At 46.9% G+C, this 21586-nt stretch overlaps 1 protein-coding gene across 3 annotated transcripts in view; it reads left to right on the top strand.

Annotated features, from left to right (window-relative positions):
• AK5 (adenylate kinase 5) overlaps positions 1-21586 on the top strand; it is a 390301-nt gene that overhangs the window by 111811 nt on the left and 256904 nt on the right. For all 3 annotated transcript variants that reach the window (XM_068239188.1, XM_068239186.1, XM_068239189.1), the window contains exon 6: positions 5968-6159. In XM_068239188.1, the coding sequence (XP_068095289.1) occupies positions 5968-6159 (192 nt within the window). The remainder of the gene's footprint in view (positions 1-5967; positions 6160-21586) is intronic.

Raw genomic sequence — 21586 nt, 5'->3', positions numbered from 1 at the left:
TTAATATTACTAATATTAATATTACTCCCGAAGGGGGAGAAGCGTGAGGGTGGCCGTGGGTGGGGAAGAGGCGAGAAAAAAACTGATTGAGACACCAGCCCCGGGGATGTGGTATGGGTGGCCGCCATTAAATTTCTCCCTCCCTCCTAATGTGCCCACAGTGTCCCCCCTGCCTGCAGAGTAAAGTGCGCAGCGGAGCGGGCTGTCATTCAATCTTACCATTGTTCTGTGCGTACCAGCATCTAGCTCTTCTCGGGTTCCTGCTTCCTGTGACGTCACAGGAAGCAGGAAGCCAAGAAAACCAGATGAGATGCCGGTACGCACAGAGAGGCAATGGTGAGATTGAATGACAGCCCGCTCCGCTGCGCACTTTACTCTGCAGGCAGGGGGGGGGGGGGGGGGGCACATTACGAGGGAGGGAGAAATTTAATGGCGGCCACCCATCCCGCATACCCGGGGCTGGTGCCTCGATCAATTTTTCTCCCCTCTCTGCCCAGCGGCCGGGACACAAGGCGGGGCAGCGCGGGATGCCCCCCCCCAAATCGGGACAGTCCCGACGAAAACTGGACGGTTGGGGACTATGTGAGATAGACATGTGTATGTATAGTCCCAAGCATTCAAATAACTTGGCTGTGTTGCTGTTCTTCTTTTTTTCTGCCTGAAAGAGTTAATCAAGAATGAAAGTGAACGTTTCTCTCCAGTCGGGGACCCAGTTAGACTATAGCGTAACCCTCACTGATAAGGAATTACAGCCACAAACCTTTTGCCTGGCAATTAACATCTTTTCAGTGCAGAAGATAGATAAAAAAGGTCAATGGTTCAAATAGTTTAGCTTCTGGGACACTGAAAGACGGAATCAGTCATATAAGAGAAAACAACATTAACATACTTTTTTTTTAGATGATACAGAGAAAATTAACTGGGATATCGAAAAAAAAAAATAAAGTCATTTTTAGGCATAGGAGTGACTTCAGACAGATTGAAAAGCCTGGACTACGGAAGCCCACAGGTCTGGAAATTCAGCCAGGTTGAGCGTCTGACAATAAAGGGCTGGGGAGAACACAGGTAGTGCCCTAATACCGTATTTTTTTGGGAATATAAGATGCACCTAGGTTTGGAAAAACCAGGGAAAAAAATACAAAATCTGGTGCGTCTTTAGTGCAGGGGCATCCTGTGTCCTCGTATTCCCGTGTCCTGGTTTTCTTCCCCCATGTGTCATCCTCTGTCCCCCTGTGTCCCCGTTTTTGTCCCCCATGGATCATCCTCTGTCCCCCTGTGTCCCCGTTTTTGTCCCCCATGTGTCATCCTCTGTCCCCGTGTCCCTGTTTTTGTCCCCCTTGTGTCCTCCTCTGTCCCCCTGTGTCCCCGTTTTTCCCCCCCATGTGTCATCCTCTGTCCCCCTGTGTCCCCGTTTTTGTCCCCCTGTGTCTGCCTGTCCCTGCGGGCTCCCTCAGATCAGGTGAAAGACGTGCTGCTTGTAGTTCCATTGCATGGGGGGAGTAGAGGACACAGGGCGAATAGGGGACAATACAGGGAGTCCCTGTATTTGGAATATTAGATACATTGTCTTTTTCTCCACACTTTTATGGGAGAAAAAGTGTGTCTTATGTTCTGAAAAATACGGTATATCGGATGATCCTTCCCCACAGATGTACATATTTTCCCATATTCTTGTTCTTAAAGAGACACTGAAGCGAAAAAATATATATGATATAATGAATTGGTTGTGTACTATGAATAATTACTAGAAGATTAGCAGCAGAGAAAATATTCTCATATTTTTATTTTCAGGTATATAGTGTTTTTTCTAACATTGCATCATTCTATAATATGTGCAGATTACACAACACTCAGCATTCAAAATGATTTTTTCAGAGCAGTCTGTGAACTAATGACCTCTCCTCTGACAGAGGAAAAGTAAAAAATTAACTAACAGTTGAGATAATAAAAGTCAGGAGACAGCCCTCTCCACGACTTTGAAAGTCGTAGAGCTTAATGGCTTTTTTGTATAGAGATATCAACTGGAGTTTCTTAAATCTTCCTGTACTGGAAACAATTAGACAAATGTATCTGATCTTAATGTTTTATTTCTTAGCTGTACTACACATACAAATCATAATATCATAATTTTTTTTTCGCTTCAGTGTCTCTTTAAAAACAAAGTGTTTCCCAGAGATCTGGTGAACATTTTGCAGCCATGCAGAGAGTCGAGCACACACAGATTTGTTCCCCTATAAATTCAGTGGTGGTCACATTTGGCTTTTGTTGGAAGCTGAAATTCTTGTCGCGTTTGGGTGAACAGCCATCACATTGAACACGACAAATGATATTCCTGTCCTCTCTGTGGGTGTTTGTCTTCTATCTCTTCATCGCTGACTCTGCTTCTCAAGTCTGCCGTGCAAAGTGTGTTTTGTAAAACGCGTGGTCATGCTGGGAGATTATTTAGGCCAAGAGCTCCTTTGTGGATGAATGCGATTTACTGCTTGGATACTGTGGCTGAACAATAAGCTGCATGTGGGATGCTGGATGCGGTTCCAGCTCTCAGACACGGAGCGTAGCGTTAAAAAGCACATCACGTCCCCCGGCAGCTCGCTGCGATAATGGGGCCTGGTTAGCTCTAAGGCTTCCTTACCTGTCGCAGATCCAAGAGATAATTGGGTCACTTTCGAGGGAACTCCAAACAACTAAGGCACCTGTGGAGGGCATTATACGGGCATCACATTTATGATCTCACCAGATCCCTGAAAAGGTGCGTATTAGCAGTACAATTTTTTGTGAACGACATGGGGGTAGCAATCACCCCTGCGACCCCTGCCATCACAGGGGGGCCCAACCGAAAGTACAGCAAAAAAAAAAAAAACTCCCTGCTCGCTCACAAAAACCATTTGCAGGAGCATGTCTAATTTTTTCCTGCTTCCAGACTCTGCTTAGCAGCTAAACTCTCTCTGCTGCTATTTGCCATCTCCCGATCACATGACCTGCATGCAGTTCTGGGACCAAGGGTGTCCCATGCTATCAGTTTTGCGGGGGCTGTTAAGTCTAGTTATGCCCCTGGTGAATGATCATATTTTCAATACGATTATTCAGATTGTGTCGCATAAAAATGATGAGAGAAGCTGATTGGCCCAATTGACTTTAAACTATCGAATCATCGCATGAAACTATGACACACACCACACACACACCACACACACCACACACACCACACACACACACACACACACCACACACACCACACACACACACACACGCCACACACACACACACGCGCACACAGACACACACACACACACGCCACACACGCCACACACACACCACACACACACACACACCACACACACACACACCACACACACACATACACACACACACACACACCACACTCACACACAGACACCACACTCACCATGCACACCACACCACACACACTATATACACACACACACACACACACACACACACACACACACACACACACACACCACACACACACACTATACATACACACACACACACACCACACTCACACACAGACACCACACTCACCATGCACACTACACACCACACCACACACACAGACACACACACACACACCACACACACATCACACCACACACACATCACACCACACACACATCACACCACACACACACCAAACACACACACCACACACACACACCACACACACACCACACTCACACACAGACACCACACTCACCATGCACACCACACCACACACACTATACATACATACACACACACACACACACACACACACACACACACACACACACATACATACACACACATACACACATACACACAGACACCACATGTACATATAAGCATACAATATGCTACAAAAACTTAAATACTGTTGTTTCAGAACTAAAAAAGCTCTTTTTTCATGGAAGAATTTTCATATAATTCAAATCTAAGTTTCATAATTTACCAATGAATGCAAACAAGCAAAACACACACACAGGTGTTCCTGATTAACATAGCTTTCATATTACTTGGCGCTACTTTTTACACCTTATTTTAGTATATTCTTGCCTGCTAAGTGCTGAGAAGGCTTTATATAAATAGGTGAGAACGCATGAGATAAGCGCCATACCTCAGGGGTGGAAATGTTTAAAGTCTTTCAACTTAAAGAGGAACCATAACAATGTATAGTAGAATGCAGTCATTCAGGATACCCACTTTTACATTAGATATCCTGGCAAAAACACAGTATATACTCAACTATAATGGCCCATACTCACGGGCCACTTTTGTGGCCTGTCGCTAGCACACGGGAGCGTGTGTGCGACAGGCCGGCGACAGCTCGTCGCCAGGTCCCTCCGCGTACACACGCGGAAGAGGGATCAGCGGTGCGACGGAAGCTGTCACCGACGTTCCTCCTCTCCTCCGCGCCAATCGCCTGGCGACAGCAGTGGCGTGCGCCACGTGGTTGTGGCGACAATTGTAGCCCGTGTATGGGCCATTAGTCAAGACATTTAGGACTTGCTCAAAGTATAACTGTGTAGTGGTCGCCTTATACTCGAGTTATCCTAAATTTCCCCACTTATAGCTTGGAAGGGGGGGGGGGGGGGTGCACCTCTGTCTCTCCTTCCCCGCAGTCCTATATCTGTCATCGTGCAAAAAATCCCCCCTCCCTCCCAGCACCACACAAACAGGGCCGCTTATCTCCATCTCCCCCCTCTGTGTAAACTTATGAAGAGTAAGCACAGGTGCGAAAGCTGTAACTTACAGGTCCAGCACCGAGCGCAGCATCCTGCCTTCTCCCTCCACTCATGTTGGTCTGTGTGCACTGGTGCTAGGTGGGTGAGTGGGAGGGAGGGGGGATTTTTAACTGCCTGCTTTTAGTCACCACGCAGCTAGGGGGACACAGGGGACACACAGCCAGGGGGGGACACAGGGGACACACAGCCAGGGGGGACACAAGCACCGCTCAGTCTTGGGGGACACAGGGGCTACACATTCAGTGGGGATACAGGCACCACACAACCAGGGGGAACACGGGCCACACATCCAGTGGGGACACAGGTGCTACTAGTCACACTGATAGGAAGCATGGGGACAGATTAGAGGGTTAATGGCTGCATGTGGGATCCTGGAGGAGTTATTGGCTGCACTTGGGGGCTAAGAGAGAATAATGGCTAAAATACCTTATGCAATGCAGATGTTAACTCCATCTGGTCTCCAGGTTCAGCCATTAACTTTGCTGGATAGACTTATACTTGAGTCGATTTATACAAGGTCGACTTATATTTGAGGTATATACCGTACATATCGATGCACATTGGTGTGTAGCCCTGCCATCCCACTGAGGCTTAGCCTAGGCTGTTAATTATGCAGAATTCCCCCCCCCCCCCATGCCAATACTAAAGATGTAGTCATTTGTGATACACTTCAGAAAGTAAATGAGGAAGAAGAAAGATTTTACAATGGGCAAACTCTGAATAAATAATCTATAAATGAATATATAGTTTTAGTATGTTATTTTGACTGTAGTTCCTCTTTAATTTATTTATTTATTTGTTGTATTTATAAAGCGCCAACATATTACGCAGCGCTGGACATTAATTTAGGTTACAGACAATATTTAGGGGTGACAAACAGCAATATGACAATACAGGAATACAAGAAAACCAGATCACACAGCACAGGATGAGTACAAGGTAATGCTTAGTCAGTCACTGGATGGGAGCATGGAGTTAGGCAAGTTAGGTTCACTCAAATGCATAGCATTAATAATGTATATATTACTGATATGTGTAGGCTTTACAGAGATCAGTGAGCCAGACACAAGTCCCCATCTGACTTAGAACAGCGGGAAATGTTGGTCCTGCAGCTTGTCATTTTAAAAATGTGAAGTGTCCCTAATCTCTTTATTATTATTATTTATATTATTACTATATTGCTTTTGTTAGATTGCTTTTCATTCTTGTTGTTTGCCTTTAGATCTGCACACCAGACTTGGTGGTTTTTCTGGCCTGCGCCAACCACAAACTAAAGGAGCGGTTGCTAAAGCGGGCGGAGCAGCACGGACGTCCAGACGACAACCTGAAGGCCATACAGAGGAGACTGATGAACTTCAAACAGAACGCTGTCCCTCTGGTCAACTACTTCCAGGAGAAAGGCCTCATCATCACAGTGAGTAATCGGCATCTTCCAAAGCATTTATCAACTGGGTGTATCTTCTAACCTATAAAGGCAGTGCCATCAGGCTGCAGTGTATATATAGAGCTGAGCTGTAGAGGGCGTGTTTCCTTTTGATCCCTATCCAGCTTTAGTTTTAATTAAACTGCTGCCTCCTCTTTCACTCACATACACTAAGCTGCAATGCTTTCTGGGAGGGGAGGCCAGATTTACCACTCCTTCCAATCAGTATGTGGGGAGGGAATGCAACACACACTTATAGCTGGCACATCTGCCCGGGGAATGGAAGCTATTCGGATATAAGCCCACGAGCATTCGGATATAAGCCCGCGAGCGGACCAGTGCACTGCAGCGACTTTCACAGAGTGAGTGAGCAGGAGCTCACCAACACAAAGCAAGTATACAGTATTTGCCGGTTTGCCTGCATACTCAGCTACACATACTGTCAGTGGTGCTGCACATTTACATCAGGCGACTTGCCGGCTGATCGACCTTCCAATTTGATCATTATAAACGAATTGGATGAAAGTCGGTACCGCCAAGTGCATGCCCAACCGACAGGATGGAATTTCGGGACTGAAATTGGTCGTATTGTCGATCACGCATGCTGCAAGATGTTGGGCCAAAGTTGGTTGGTCAGGTGTGCGGCGGGAACGGCGTGCAATTTCCCAACGACTGACGAAACCATCCGCCGCCTCTCTGCTACGCCCCCTCCCCCCCCCAATGCCTGCTGTGCCAATGTGTACACATTACCTGCCCGCGTCCTCCACTTGTCCCCAGCTGCTCCGGGCGCATTCTCCTCTTCCGCATACACGCACGCCCTACGTGGTTTCCTGGTAAGGGTGCGTGTGTGACGTCACAGCGGTGAGGCTGTGTGGGGGTGGGGCACAGCGGTGAGGCAGCGCACAGGGCCAATTTCAGCATGAAATTGATCGGGAATCGGCCTGTGGTGTATGGGCAGTTGACAGATCTCTCTCTCTTATAAGATTCGATAAGAGAGAGATTTGTCTCTTGGTCGAATCTGCCCATCATCTCTAGACCTTAAGTATACCTGCATTATTGATTGAAACCCTGACTGAAGCAGGTATGGCACTTTACAGTGAAAAAAATGTGGCTCCTGACTAGCCTATCCTCCCATTCTCAAAGTGTGTTGAAGTTCTGATATGAACCGCACAGGGATGATAAGGTGTTCAGAGCAAGGCAGTAGGCATGCAACTACAGGCGCCTGATGATGGAGGGGTGGCTCACTCTCCTCCCCTAGCGCTTCCCTCCTTCCCAACGCAGAGTCCTGAGCAGAGCATAAAAGAGAGTTCGGTCACCATTTCACTGACAAGATCTCCCTTCAGTCGTAGCACCACTAGCTGTCTACCTAATGCTAAGGGACACCTATAGCTACCTATGATTGGTCAGGGAGAAGTCAAAGCTGGGTCAGCCAGCACACTTGTGATACGGTTCATTGGGGGTTTGAGGGTTTCTGAAGGGTGAAGTCTAGTTTGCCAGGACATCTGTGCCTATAGGCTCCTATGAGGTAAATCCGGGCCTGGTTCAGAGGAAATATTTGCAAAGGGAAGTGAGAGCGTGGGCATGAAACTCAAAATTACATTTTTGCATTAAAACATTGAGCACGGTAAAAAATGTATAGAAAACAGAAAAAGACTGGTCTGATGTCATTCCAAGGCAAATTTACACTTCACTGCAGCTGATTAATAACAATGCAGGTTGCAGGACAAATTATTAGACTGACTCCGACTCGTAATTAAGGCATGCATGAAAAAAAAAGACGCTCAGAAATGAGGCTGCGTCTGGATAACAAATTGGTGAGGCTGGATAATGAAATCTCATTTACGGAGCGCGAAGTGAAACCTAAAACATGTAAATGATAAGAACCGTTTTAACACATGGGAAATCAAAATGACTTAACCCCCCCTCCCCCTCTGGTGTTGCAAGGTACACACTATGAGATTTTCTGGCAGATTTACTGTCAGATTATTTCCAACATTTTCGATCTGATTTTCGATCGATTTCCGAGCATTTTCCAAAACAATTTCCGACTGTTTTCCATTGAATGCTATAGTAAATCAATTGGAAAATGCTCGGAAATTGACCAAAATCAGATCGAACATGTTGGAAATCAATCGATCTGACAGTAAATCTGCCAGAAAATTTCATAGTGTGTACCTAGCATAACCCTTAACCCCCCTTGGTGGTGCTTACCCTCCACACCCCCATCGGTGATGCCTAAACCTAACCTCGCCCTTGGTTTTGCCTAACCCTAACCACCTTTCCCCTGCATAAACACTCTTACAAACAAAGAAACTATAGCATATTTGATAAAGTAATATCTGCACATACAAATGAATTAAAGGAATACTTAAGTCTGCTAAAAAAAATAAATGACTCTTACTCACCCGGGGCTCCCCTCAGCCCCCTGCAGCTGAACGGTGCCCTCGCCGTGTCCCTCCGATGTGCCTGGACTCGCCGGTGGCCACTTCCGGTTTGGCCGTCACCGGCCGACAGGCTGTGAACGCGGCTGATTATCCGCGTCCCCGGACACAATAGCGCCCTCTATAATGCTATTGCGTTTGGGGACGCGGATAATCAGCCGCGTTCACAGCCTTTCGGCCGGTGACGGCCAAACCGGAAGTGGCTGCCGGCGAGACTAGGCGCATCGGAGGGACACGGCAAGGGCACCGTTCAGCTGCAGGGGGCTGAGGGGAGCCCCGGGTGAGTAAGAGTCATTTTTTTATGTGACTAAGTATTCCTTTAAGGGAAACATTACAGTCAATAATAAAACATTTTTACGATAAATAATAAAACGTGTTTTTTTTCATTTAGGAAAGCTTTATTTGAACTGTACAAGATACATATCAACTGTAAGGCAGGGAACACACTTGACTGTTTTCGTACGCGTTTTGTGCACAAAAAAACTGAGAACTCATGTTAATCAATGGGCTAGTGCACACTTACTGTGTTCGCACGCAGAAAAAAACTGCATGATGACTCTGCACATTTTGTCAGTTTTCTCTATCATTTACATCAGCTGCTGTGAAGAATTGCGCGCGCTTTCCTGCATGGAAACACACTTGGTGTGCAGAAAAAGTATTCAGAAAAACGCGCACGGAAAACTGAAAGTCAAGTGTGTTCCCTGCCTTATATCTTGTAACAGACTATCTTGCTATATACTTTCAACAGAAAAAAAACAGAATAAATGAGATCAGTCAAAAGAAATAAGAGGGACAGATGCACTCTGTGCTACCGTACCAAGGAAACGTCACTTTTTAATACACCTGAATTACAAAATTGCTTGCACAGCTTCTGCCTGTGTCCATGGAATTGTATAAAGAAAGCGGAACTTCTCTTTAATGGTCGCGTGTGGGCGTAACTGGTGCACGGTTTCCTCCGTACGATCTTTCAGCGCACATGGAAATTAACTGACGAGTTCAGTCGGTAGCCTCTAGGATCTGCAGACCAACCTAGAGTCTTTCTCATGTAAAATCTTTTTGATTGCCTCTTTCTTCTCCAGTGATAAATTTACAGCTGAGTCTCTCTCGTCTGCCGTGACGCTCTCGCCGAGCTCCGTGACTCACCGATGTGCTGTTATTTCTCACCATCTGCTCTGCGGAGCCGTTTTAAAAATAAAGTTACTTTCTGCGTATCTTTTTTTCCCCACCAGATCCGCTGCTGGAAAGTCACAGCTTGTCGCCGGGTGTTTTCTCCCCCCCCTGTATAGATCACATAGGTATTAGTTTAATAACAATTAAATAATTGTTTTTTGAGTTTTGTAATTTTGACCACTAGCCAACCGCTCCACGCCAATTATCATGAACGCAGCGGCAGCCCCAGGACTGTTCCACGCCGATTGGCGTGAATGTCCTTCTATGGGGCTAGCAGGCGATCGCTGCTCGGAGACTGTTAGACGGCAAAACCGCCATTTAATTAGGCTGTACAGCGCTGCAATCTAAGGCAACGCTGTACTGGGGACAGCAGTGTGACAGGGCTGTCCCCCTGGGACACAGGAGACACACGGCTGTCCCCCTGGGACACAGGAGAGCGATCGGCTGTCATAGGCTGAAGTCTATGACAGCCGATCACCGTGATTGGCTGGCTGGGAGGGAGGGATTTCAGAAAAAAAAAAAATAGGTTATATTTATTTAAAAAAAAAAAAATATTTATAAAAAAAGAAATTAACATTAAGGAAGCAATCAGACCCCACCAACAGAGAGCTTGGTTGATGGGGAGAAAAGGGGGGAATCACTTGTGTGGTGAGTTGTACGGCCCTGCAGAGAGGCCCTAACGCTGCAGTGGCCTATTAAAAGAAAAATGGCCTGGTCTTTAGGGGGGTTTAACACTGCGGTCCTCAAGTGGTTAAGGTTCATCTGATTCGGTGCAAACTCGCAGATATTCTGTAACGTTCTTGTGCCGCAACTCAGATGTCCGATTATTTGGTGATCTGCAGAATCACCAAACAATGCAGACGCTATACCGGATTATGTGTGATCTGCAGAATCACCAATAATATCCGTATAGCAACACAATGAGCTGAGAATGTAATGCTTGGTACAACTGTAACTCCAGTAATATGCGAGGCCTTACCAGAGGACCTGACAAGGTACAATCAGTACACCAACAGGACTGATTAGATCAAACCTCCCCAATAGAATACAGAAATAGTAAAGCTGGTCTCTGCCAGGGGAGCTGGCAAGAGACAAGTACCAAACAGACAGGTAATAACAGACCCTTTCCAGATGGCCTGAAAGGTCTACTAGGAGACTTACAAAAATAGAGCAACTAGTCCTTACTGGGGAAGCTGGCAAGGAACTAGCTAAACAGGCAGCAAGAAGCTATACCAGACCTTTCCAGTGGAACTTGAAAGGTGATACAAGTGACTAAGATAGTTCTTGGCTAAACCTTCCAGAGGAGCTGGGAAAGTACTATCAATCACTAAACGCCTCACCAGTGGTGCGGGTGAGAATAATGAATAGATCACGGGTGCTCATCAGTGGAGCTGATGAGTCTCAGATACCACACAGACTAGGCCCCTACAGAGGTGCTGGCTGGCACTAGCTGAACGGTACTACTAAATACGGCCAGACCTCTGAGGGTTCTGTGAACGTACTAACAGATACGGTAACTGTATAATTTGACAAGACCTCACCAGAGGTACTGGGGAGGTATTATAGATACACGGACCAAAATAAAAGAGTTCAGAACTATAATAGAATAACAAGGCCTCACCAGGGGGCTGGTGAGGTACTATCGGTTGACTGACAGAGAAAGGGAGTACACCAACTTTAATAGGTAGCGAGGCCTCACCAGAGAGACTGGCGAGATACTATCAGTGCACTGCCCGTATAATCAAGTACAAACCCCAGCAAGCTAAGGAAACTGGAACTGAGATACAGAATCGCCCGAGGAGCGGGTAATTCAGACAGTACTGCAACCTAGTGATCACCCGAGGAGCAGGCGCCACAAACAATACTGAAATTAATAATCACCTGGGGAGGAGATTAAGGCTGTACTGCAGCCTAGAGAACCACTTCTCCAGAGGAGCTGGTGAAGCTGATACCTCACCAGTGGCGAGGGCCCACCGGTGAGTACAATGGTCAGATGGGCAAGGGTCGGCATCAGAGAGGACAGTATCAGAGCAGAATCGTGAGACAGAAGAGTAATCAGTAAACAGGCAGAGGTTCAGCAACTAGTAAGGCAGATAGGCGGAAGTACAAGATCAGAAAGCAGGAACAGAGTCAGAGTATTAGCTAAGAGTCATACACAGGAGATCAATACAATAAACAATATCCTAGTCTAGGTGTGAAGTCCTTGGCATCAACACCCGGGAACTAGCCTAACAAATAAACAGTAGCAATGTAGCAATATCCTACACTAGGTGTGAAATCCTTAGCATCAACACCTGGGAACTAGTCTAAGGTCTGAGCGCTAACACGCAAGTATTCACGACAGCAGACAGCGCCAGACTGCAGCCCGAAGGCTTAAGAAGCAGAGGAGACCTCACTGGCACGCCCCCTGCCACCAGCCAATCCGGGGCGCCGTGAGTCTCCTCTGATGTCAGCTGACCAGCAGGTCAGCTGACGAGCCTCCTCCTCACATAAAGGTCCTGTCTGTGCACGCGCACAGAGACCTTGCAGGGGAAAGGCAGTCCCGTCCCCGGCGTCCTAGTCGCCGGAGGGACGGGCAGGGGCCCAGAGGCAGCTGCGGTGGCGATGCAGTCCGCCGCGGCTGCGCTTGTTACATATACCTGAACCACAGATAAAGGTCTGTACAGACACGCTGGGTTGATGTCGCCCGATGGCGTCCGGGATACCTCAGACGCCATTGTTGGGCTGAAGCTATTTCAATTTGGAATCAGTTTACAGGCTAATGATGCGTTCTGTGGCAACACGATGGGGGGGCCACAATAGAGGGGCACAGATATATCATGCGGCAGGTGGGCGAGCAGTGAATACACAGCTATCGGCCATCGCTCAGCGCATCGCTGGCCAGGCAGTAGTCAGGGGCTGCTGTACACATGCTAGATTATGAGCAGAGACGCTCGTTATCGGCCCCCTCATACAACTTTAATCTAGCCCATGTACAGGCCTTAAGCCAAACACCCTCCATTTTTCCTTCAAAAAAGTGGAAAAACAGAATGACCCTTGGATAAGCCCAACCCCAACTTGAATGGCCAACAATAAGGTTAAAGGCAATTTAAAAGAAAAAAGTAGGACAGCCAGATGTGTCCCCCAAACAGTATTAGGTAGCCAGATGTGCCATCCAGTATAGGTAGTCAGTTGTAATCCTCCCAGTATAGGTAGTCAGTTGTAGTCCTCCCAGTATAGGTAGTCAGTTGTAGTCCTCCCAGTATAAGTAGTCAGTTGTAGTCCCCCAAGTATGGGTAGACAGTTGTAGTCACCCTAGTATAGGTAGTCAGTGGTAGCTCCCCAGTATAGGTGGTCACTTGTAGTCTCCCAAATATAGGTAGTCAGTTGTGGTCCCCCCATTATAGGTAGTCAGTGGTAGCTTCCCAGTATAGGTAGACAGTTGTAGTCGCCCCAGTATAGGTAGTCAGTTGTAGTCGCCCAAGTATAGGTAGTCAGTTGTAGTCCCCCCAGTATAAGTAGTCAGTGGTGCTCCCCAGTATAGACATCATATGACATTGAGCTCTGGCACTCTCGCGGGCAACTTGAAGTTGCAGGGGAGGCATGAGGATCTCTGGAACCTCATTGTGGTCACATGACAATGAACTTTGGCGCTCTAGCGGCGAGCTTGAATCTGCAGAGGAGGCGTGAGGACTGCTGTCTTGAGAGCTCTGGAACCTCATTGTGGTCACATTGCAGTGAGCTTTGGAACTTTCGCAGCAAGCTTGAAGATGTAGAGGAGACGCGAAGACTGCTGCCGCAAAAGAGCTCTGGAAACTAATTGTGGTCATGGCAGTGAGCTCTGGAGCTCTCCTGGGGAACTTGCAGCTGCAGGGGAGATGCCAGAACTGCTACCGCAAGAGTCACCATGGTGACATGAAGGTGAACTCTGTTAGACTGTTATCGGGGGCCAGGAAACAGAACTTTACTTGTGGGCATGCTTCCAGTGCATACGCACTTCCAATGCACGCTCTGCATGAGAGGAGAGATTTGGCGGTTATGGAGGGTTGGGGTTTAAGTCACACCTCCTGCCCAGTTGTTAAGGGCAAAAGTTGGAGGCCACCTTATCTGTGAATAGTGTTATCTACGAGTATACAGGTGAAACTTGGAAAATTAGGATATTGTGTAAAAGTCCATTTATTTCAGTAATTCAACTTAAAAGGTGAAACTCATATATGAAACTAGTGACCTAAGCACGTTTGAAAACGGGCTCTAGGTCTTTCACCGCTGCGCACCCGCCCGCCACACGCAACCACCAGCCTGCCACGCGCGCACAACCGCCTGCCCAGCGTGCGCGCGCTACCCGCCCGCTTGGCCGGCCCGCCTCCTGGCCTGGCCTGCGTTTTGTCCCAACAGCTGTGTCAGTGCAGGACATGCGTAGTAGCGGAAAAGCACTGACACAGGGACATGGGACGCAGGGACACTTGTATTTTATTAGGTAGGATAGGAACCCTTTGCAGGTGTTTTGGATGAATTAGCTGATTAGAGTCTGACACTTTGAGCCTAGAATATGGAACATTCTCACAATATTCTAATGGTCTGAGATTTTGATTTTGGGCTTTTCATAAGCTGTAAGTCTTAATCATCAATTATAACAGTCTTCACCACTGGGAATAGGAGGCACGGATCTACGCAGCTCTGATCATGTGCGTAGCCTGGGAGTTCTAATTGATGGGGATTTAAACTTCAGAACTCATATCTCTGCTGTGGTGAAATCATCCTATTTTCACCTGAAGAACATTGCAAAAATCAAGCACCTCATACCCCCAGAAGATCTGCCAACCTTAGTCCACGCCTTCATCACATCCCGACTGGACTACTGCAATGCTCTCTACACTGGCCTTCCAAAAAAGGTCTTGTACCGCCTACAGCTGATACAGAATACTGCTGCCAGACTGCTAACCAACCAACCCCGTCACTGCCACATAACGCCAGTCCTGCACTCCCTTCACTGGCTACCTATAGAATGGAGGGTCCTATTCAAGATCGGCCTACTGACATTTAAATCCCTGAATAATCTAGGCCCTGGATACATGAAAGATATGTTGCAGCTGCGTAGCAATCCCCGCATTCTCAGATCAACAGGTTCTAATAATCTAGTCATACCCAGAGTCCACTTGGAAACTTTTGGTCCCAGAGCCTTCTGCCATGCTGCCCCTACGTTTTGGAACTCCTTACCTCAACAGATCAGGACAGCTCCATCCCTGGACGTGTTTAAATCCAGACTGAAAACCCACCTGTTCAGTTTGGCATTTGCAGGAATATAACTTTTGTTGTGTGAATACTTCATCCTACTAATTACTGAATCTGAGAGAGCCTAAGCGCTTTGAGTCCTATGGGAGAAAAGCGCTATAGAAATGTTATTGTATTGTATTGTATAACAAATAAAGACTTGAAATGTCTTGCTTTGCATGTTATGAGACTATTTCATATATTAGTTTCACCTTTTTTAAAGGGGCACTATGGTTAAATTCTTCTATTTTAGTCACTTTAACATAAATATTTGTTTTTGCAGCAATGTTATTGACATTTAATGTGGCTGATTGTTTTTTTTTTTTACACTGGCAATATCTATTTATTGCAAATGTGTCACGTCAGAATATTTACCTTACTGACGCCACTTCAGCATAATACATTTCGTTGTAGGAGGCATATGATGTTTGTCTGTTTTGCCATTTGTTTACCCCCCTCCGGTCCGCTCAGTGAGGATTATTCCAACTGTAACTGCACACTTTGGGCAGTTACTGAGCTCTGTGCAGCCGCCGTACAGCGCAGAACGGCGCTGTAACGATCGGTGTAACACAGAGAGAATCTGATTATTGGTGATCTGCAGTATCACCAAAAATACAGATATATACCTGATTATTGATGATCTGCAGAATCACCGATAATACAGATATATCACTAACCTCTGGACACCTGAGATATATGAGTGTTTGGTGCAACAGTAATACTTTGAGGAAAGCACCTGGAGAGCAGGTACAAAACCAGTAAGGAATACTGCACTAGAGAACGAGGACCTTCCAGTAGCCTGAGAATCTCCCGGGGGGAGGAGTCAGGCTGGGAGTAGGAAGGACCAGAGAGTGAGTGACACCAATGGGTGGATGTCACTGACTGATCTGGGAACTATCTCTAAACTGGGGAGATAGCTCTCGAGGTCGGGCAAGCCAGGTCGGCAACACACAGTCAGACAAAGTACAAAGACAGGAGGCTGATTTGGTAATCCTAAAGCACGCAGGGTTTGGCAACAGAGTATCAGATTAGCGAAGTACCAAATCAGTGATCAGAAGATTGATCAGGAAAGCAGAAGGTCATAACAGATCATATACAATGCCTAGTCTTGGGTGTGAGCTTCATGATCATCAACACCCTGGAACTAGTCTGACATATAACAGAATGGTAACACAAGTCCCTAGTCTTAGGTGTGAGGTCCGTGATCATCAACACCCTGGAACTAGTCTGAAGTATAACAGAATGGTAACACAAGTCCCTAGTCTTAGGTGTGAGGTCTGTGATCATCAACACCCTGGAACTAGTCTGAAGTATAACAGAATGGTAACACAAATCCCTAGTCTTAGGTGTGAGGTCCGTGATCATCAACACCCTGGAACTAGTCTGAAGTATAACAGAATGGTAACACAAGTCCCTAGTCTTAGGTGTGAGGTCCGTGATCATCAACACCCTGGAACTAGTCTGACATATAACAGAATGGTAACACAAGTCCCTAGTGTTGGGTGTGAGGTCCGTGATCATCAACACCCTGGAACTAGTCTGAAGTATAACAGAATGGTAACACAAGTCCCTAGTCTTAGGTGTGAGGTCCGTGATCATCAACACCCTGGAACTAGTCTGAAGTATAACAGAATGGTAACACAAGTCCCTAGTCTTAGGTGTGAGGTCTGTGATCATCAACACCCTGGAACTAGTCTGAAGTATAACAGAATGGTAACACAAATCCCTAGTCTTAGGTGTTAGGTCCGTGATCATCAACACCCTGGAACTAGTCTGAAGTATAACAGAATGGTAAATACAGATTCTGACAAAAGGTCTGAGTGCTTCCACGTAGTGATCGCAACGGCAGACAACCAGTGAATGACCAGCACCCAGTATATATAGCACAGCGCTCTCCAGCGCCTCCCCTAAGTGATGGACCAATGGGAACTGGTTCAAGCGTCTGCTGACCGGCCTCGTCAGCTGATTCCCTTCTGGCTGTCATTTAAGTTCTGCCTCTCAGCGCGCGCGTCCTTCTGAACCTGTGTGGACTATCAGTCCCAGCCACACCAGTCATATGTTGTGTACCACCTGCCGCGCTGGACGCGGGACCAGCCACACCGCTATCAGGGCATGCGGCGGTTTCTCCGCATTCAGCCATACTAACAGATGTAGGCCTACGCGTGCAAACCGCCGCGTTGGATGCGGAATCAGCCGCCTTGTTCTGAGCACATGCGGCGGCTTTTCCGCGTTTTCTCACAGGCGCCGTACGGCTCTATACTTTCACGCTGAGGAGCCCTTATTTGAAGCTGGCACAGCGACGGACACCTATTGTTGTCCATTGCTGTGGTAACCAGCAATCGGCTTTTCAAGTGCGCACTCTGCACAGACAGACAGCCGCTGCGTAATATTGCAGACACAAGCACTATTGCTGTGTTCTGCGCTGTACAGCGGCTGCACAGATCACAGTAACTGCACAAAGTGTGCAGTCGTTGGAATAATCCTCACTGAGCGGACCAGAGGGGGGGCATCAAACGGCAAAACAGACAAACGTCAGATGCCTCCTACAACGAAATGGATTATGCTGTTTTGGCGTCAGTAAGGTAAATCTTCTGACGTGACTCATTAGCAATAAATGGATATTGCCAGTGTAAAAAAATAAAATAAAAACAATCAGCTCCATTAAATGTCAATAACATTGCTCCAAAAAACAAATATTTATGTTAAAGTGACTAAAAAAGGAGAATTTAGCCATAGTGCCCCTTTAAGTTGCATTACTGAACTAAATAGACTTTTGCACGATATTCTAATTTTTCGAGTTTTACCTGCATATTTACTTTCTTGTTGTGGTAAGGCTTATTCTAATTGTTCATCTAAGTTAGATTTGACATATTTGCTAGTATACTTGGGGAAACACAGGGGGGGATTACAGCTGCCCAGAATCCCCCCTCAGACCAGGGCCGTTGCAGTGTCTGGGGACAGGCACCAGAATATCTGCAGCTATCCCGCAGCTCACAGCACTGCTACCTTTCTTTCCCTGCTGCAGTTAACTTTGGATGGAGCAGCAGCGTGTGTACAGAGCATGGAGCAGCAGCGTGTGTACAGAGCATGGAGCAGCAGTGTGTGTACAGAGCATGGAGCACCAGCGTGTGTACAGAGCATGGAGCAGCAGCGTGTGCAGAGCATGGAGCAGCAGTGTGTGTGCAGAGCATGGAGCAGCAGCATGTGCAGAGTATGGAGCAGCAGTGTGTGTGCAGAGCATGGAGCAGCAGCATGTGCAGAGTATGGAGCAGCAGTGTGTGTGCAGAGCATGGAGCAGCAGCATGTGCAGAGCATGGAGCAGCAGTGTGTGTACAGAGCATCGAGCAGCTCTAGGGAACTTAACAGAGTTAGGTATGAGCACAGCCCTGTGTCCTGCTGTGTGAATGCTTCACTTTCCCCTTCGTTAGCAATGTTGGCTGTCCTCATTATTATCTGTATCCAAACTGCTCCTGATCGATCCCGTTGATCCCGTCTATCACGAAAATTTAGGAAATAATTGTCAGATCCTGTCAGTTGGAGGGGAAATTGCATTATTTGTACCCAGCATGATGTCCTACCATATTATTATACTGCATTTTGCGTGGCTGAGGGAGACCTTTCAGGAATACCCCCTTAAAAATCCTGGATTTGCCCCGGCTACAGATGAAAAATGGCCTGGTTAACAAAGCCTCCATGCTTGTGCAGGGCACAGATGGCGCAATCCGTTCACACAATAACATCTCCGCCTATTTAGCAATATCGCCATGCCTATGTTGGGGATTTAGCACTGGCACAAGCAAGCTGCTGAACAGTGTACACTCAGATTGCAGAGCAAAATACAGACTTGCGGAATTGTCTCACCGTGCATACATAATGCCCACCTAGCCACCGCATGGGCACACTGCCAATGAATATTTCAAAAACCACATGAAATGTTTTTAGGCTTGAAGTGTACCTGAACTCAAAAACAGTCTAGCAGATGAAAGCAATGCATGTTTTTTCCTCACTTTTACATTTCTGCACTTAGCCTTTGTTTGCATGTGTCAAGCTGTCTTGAGAGGGAACTGGCTGTTTAATTTGATAGGCTGAGCTGGTGACACTGCTGTCACTTTGTAATCTAAATATTTTACCTTGTGAAAACTTGACGGTTCGTTATCATTGATAAAACTTTATTTATAAACAGCTAACATATTACGCAGCACTGTACACAAGATAGGAGAGACATTACAGCATTAATCAATCAGGAAGCGAATAAAAACAAGACAGATACTTGCCTATGTAGAGGGAAAGCTTTGGGTCCTATAGAACTTTCCCGTTACTCTCACGGTCCCTTCGCTCTTGAGCTGTCACCACTGTTCAAACCTCCCTCCGGTAGAGGCTTTGGAAGTATATGGTAGCCAAAGTGCTCTGGAAGAGGCATTCGTGAGTGGTAAAGAGAGCGCGCTCACAGAGGCATAGTACGGAGCGGCCCATCTTCGGGAGCACTCAGGCTTCCAAAGCTTTCCACCGTGGCACAGAGCAGTCTCCAACTCATCAGTCAAAAACTGTTAACGGGGGTGACCACACTGGAAAGCGTGGACCGTGGAAAGAACCAGAAAGCTCTATAGGACCCAGGGCCTTCCCTGTCCATAGGTAAGTATCTATTTTTTAAAAAATTGCTTCAGGATTACTTCAAAGGGAAGGTCCTAGGAGCCTAAAAGAAAAAAATCCACTTACCTGGTGTTTCCTCCAGCCCCTGGCAGCCGTCCTGTGCCCTCGTCGCAGCTCCGGTGGCTCCCGGTCCTCTCCGGTGCAGATGCCAACCTCGCCAGGTCAGCATCTACTTGCCCTCCAGCGTGTGACTCACGGAGTCGCACTGACGTCATCCAAACTGTACTGCACAGGCGCAGAACTACTGCACCTGCGCAGTATAGTCCGGATGACGTCAGCACGACTACGTGAGCGCAAGTAGGCCTCTTTTACCAGAGTGGACCCCGGGCCACCGGCGGGTGGCAGAGCTGCGGCGAGAGCACAAGTACAGCTGCCAGGGGCTGGGGGAAGCCTCAGGTAAGTGGATTTATCATTTCTTTTTAATTGTTCCTGGACGTGTCCTTTAAACACTGATACATCGATGAATTACAGCGTTAGGCATTGGTACACAAAATAGTGATGTAACAATAAACAACGGTGCACAGATTGCAATGTAGGAATAAATATAGCAGACAAATCTTTGAGTCCATAGGGTGTCGGAGTAGAATGCATGGGGAGGAGATCCCTGCAAAATAGGCTTACAATCTAAGGGGTGGGGGAGCAGAACACATACGGGGAAAGGAGGGGAGTGGTTGGAACTAGGAAGATGGGTTTTAAGGCCTGCGTGAATGAGTTGAAGGTGGGTGAGCCTAATGGGGGGGGGGGGGGGGGGGAGCGAGTTCCATAGAGTAGGGGCTGCACTGGTGAAGTCCTGGAACCTTGGAAGTGAGCATGTGATGCTAGGGGTGGACATCCATAGAGTGTAGGAGGAGGGGGTTGGGTGGATGGATTTGTATGCCAGGCAGAGCAGTTTAAATGTAATTCTGAGGGGGGCAGGTAGCCAATGAAGGAGCTTGTAAAGTGGGGCAGCTGAGGGGCTGGAAGGAGTGAATGAGTCTGGCAGCTGTGTACATAACAGATTGCAGGGGTCGGAGTCTGGTCTCGGAGGGAATTAGAGGGCATAAGATGGCGGTATAAACTATCACACTATCATGGGTTACTAGGTAGTGCTTGATCACTTTTCTATGATACTTTTTACTTTCATTTTTATGAATAAGCATGGCTTTAGATTGAAGTCATGTTCATTCATTCATTCATATACAGGCACAAAAGTAAATGCCTGCCTGCATACTTTGCTGATACCTCCTACTCTAACCCTAAATCCTCCAGTAGGTCCCTAATCCTAACACCCCCCCCCCCCCCCCTGAAATGCCTAAAATAGAACATCCCACCTAATGGCTAACCCGAACTCCCCCATGTAAATGCAAAACCTTAAACCCCCTTAAGCATAGTCTTAAAGGGGCACTATGGCGAAACAATTGTGAAATTTAAAATATATGCAAACATATACAAATAAGGAGTACATTTTTTCCAGAGTAAAATGAGCCATTAATTACTTTTCTCCTATGCTGCTGTCACTTACAGTAGGTAGTAGAAATCTGACAGAAGCGACAGGTTTTGGACTAGTCCATCTTTTCACAGGAGATTTTAAGAGGAGAGGAGAAATTTATGGCTTATTTTACTCTGGAAAAAACCAACTTACTGTATATTCTGGCGTATAAGACTACTTTTTAACCCTTGAAAATCTTCTGAAAAGTCAAGGGTCGTCTTATACGCCGGGTGTCATTGATGCCGGGTGATACGCCCTATCCTGTTACCGACTCTCAGATCTCGCTGCTGAGGACTGTAGTGAAGCGGCGCAGGCGCACATGTGCGAGATCTTAGAGGCAGAGAAGGAGGTAAATAAGATACAAAAGTGGGCCAGAAGTGTAAAAGAGGCGAGTTTTATGGAGACAGCGCTATCTATTCTTCCATACCGCTCTGATAAA

Source organism: Hyperolius riggenbachi, chromosome 6, assembly GCF_040937935.1.
Source record: "Hyperolius riggenbachi isolate aHypRig1 chromosome 6, aHypRig1.pri, whole genome shotgun sequence".
In the NCBI taxonomy this organism is placed as follows: domain Eukaryota; kingdom Metazoa; phylum Chordata; class Amphibia; order Anura; family Hyperoliidae; genus Hyperolius; species Hyperolius riggenbachi.
This window is presented reverse-complemented; position numbering and strand designations above follow the sequence as displayed.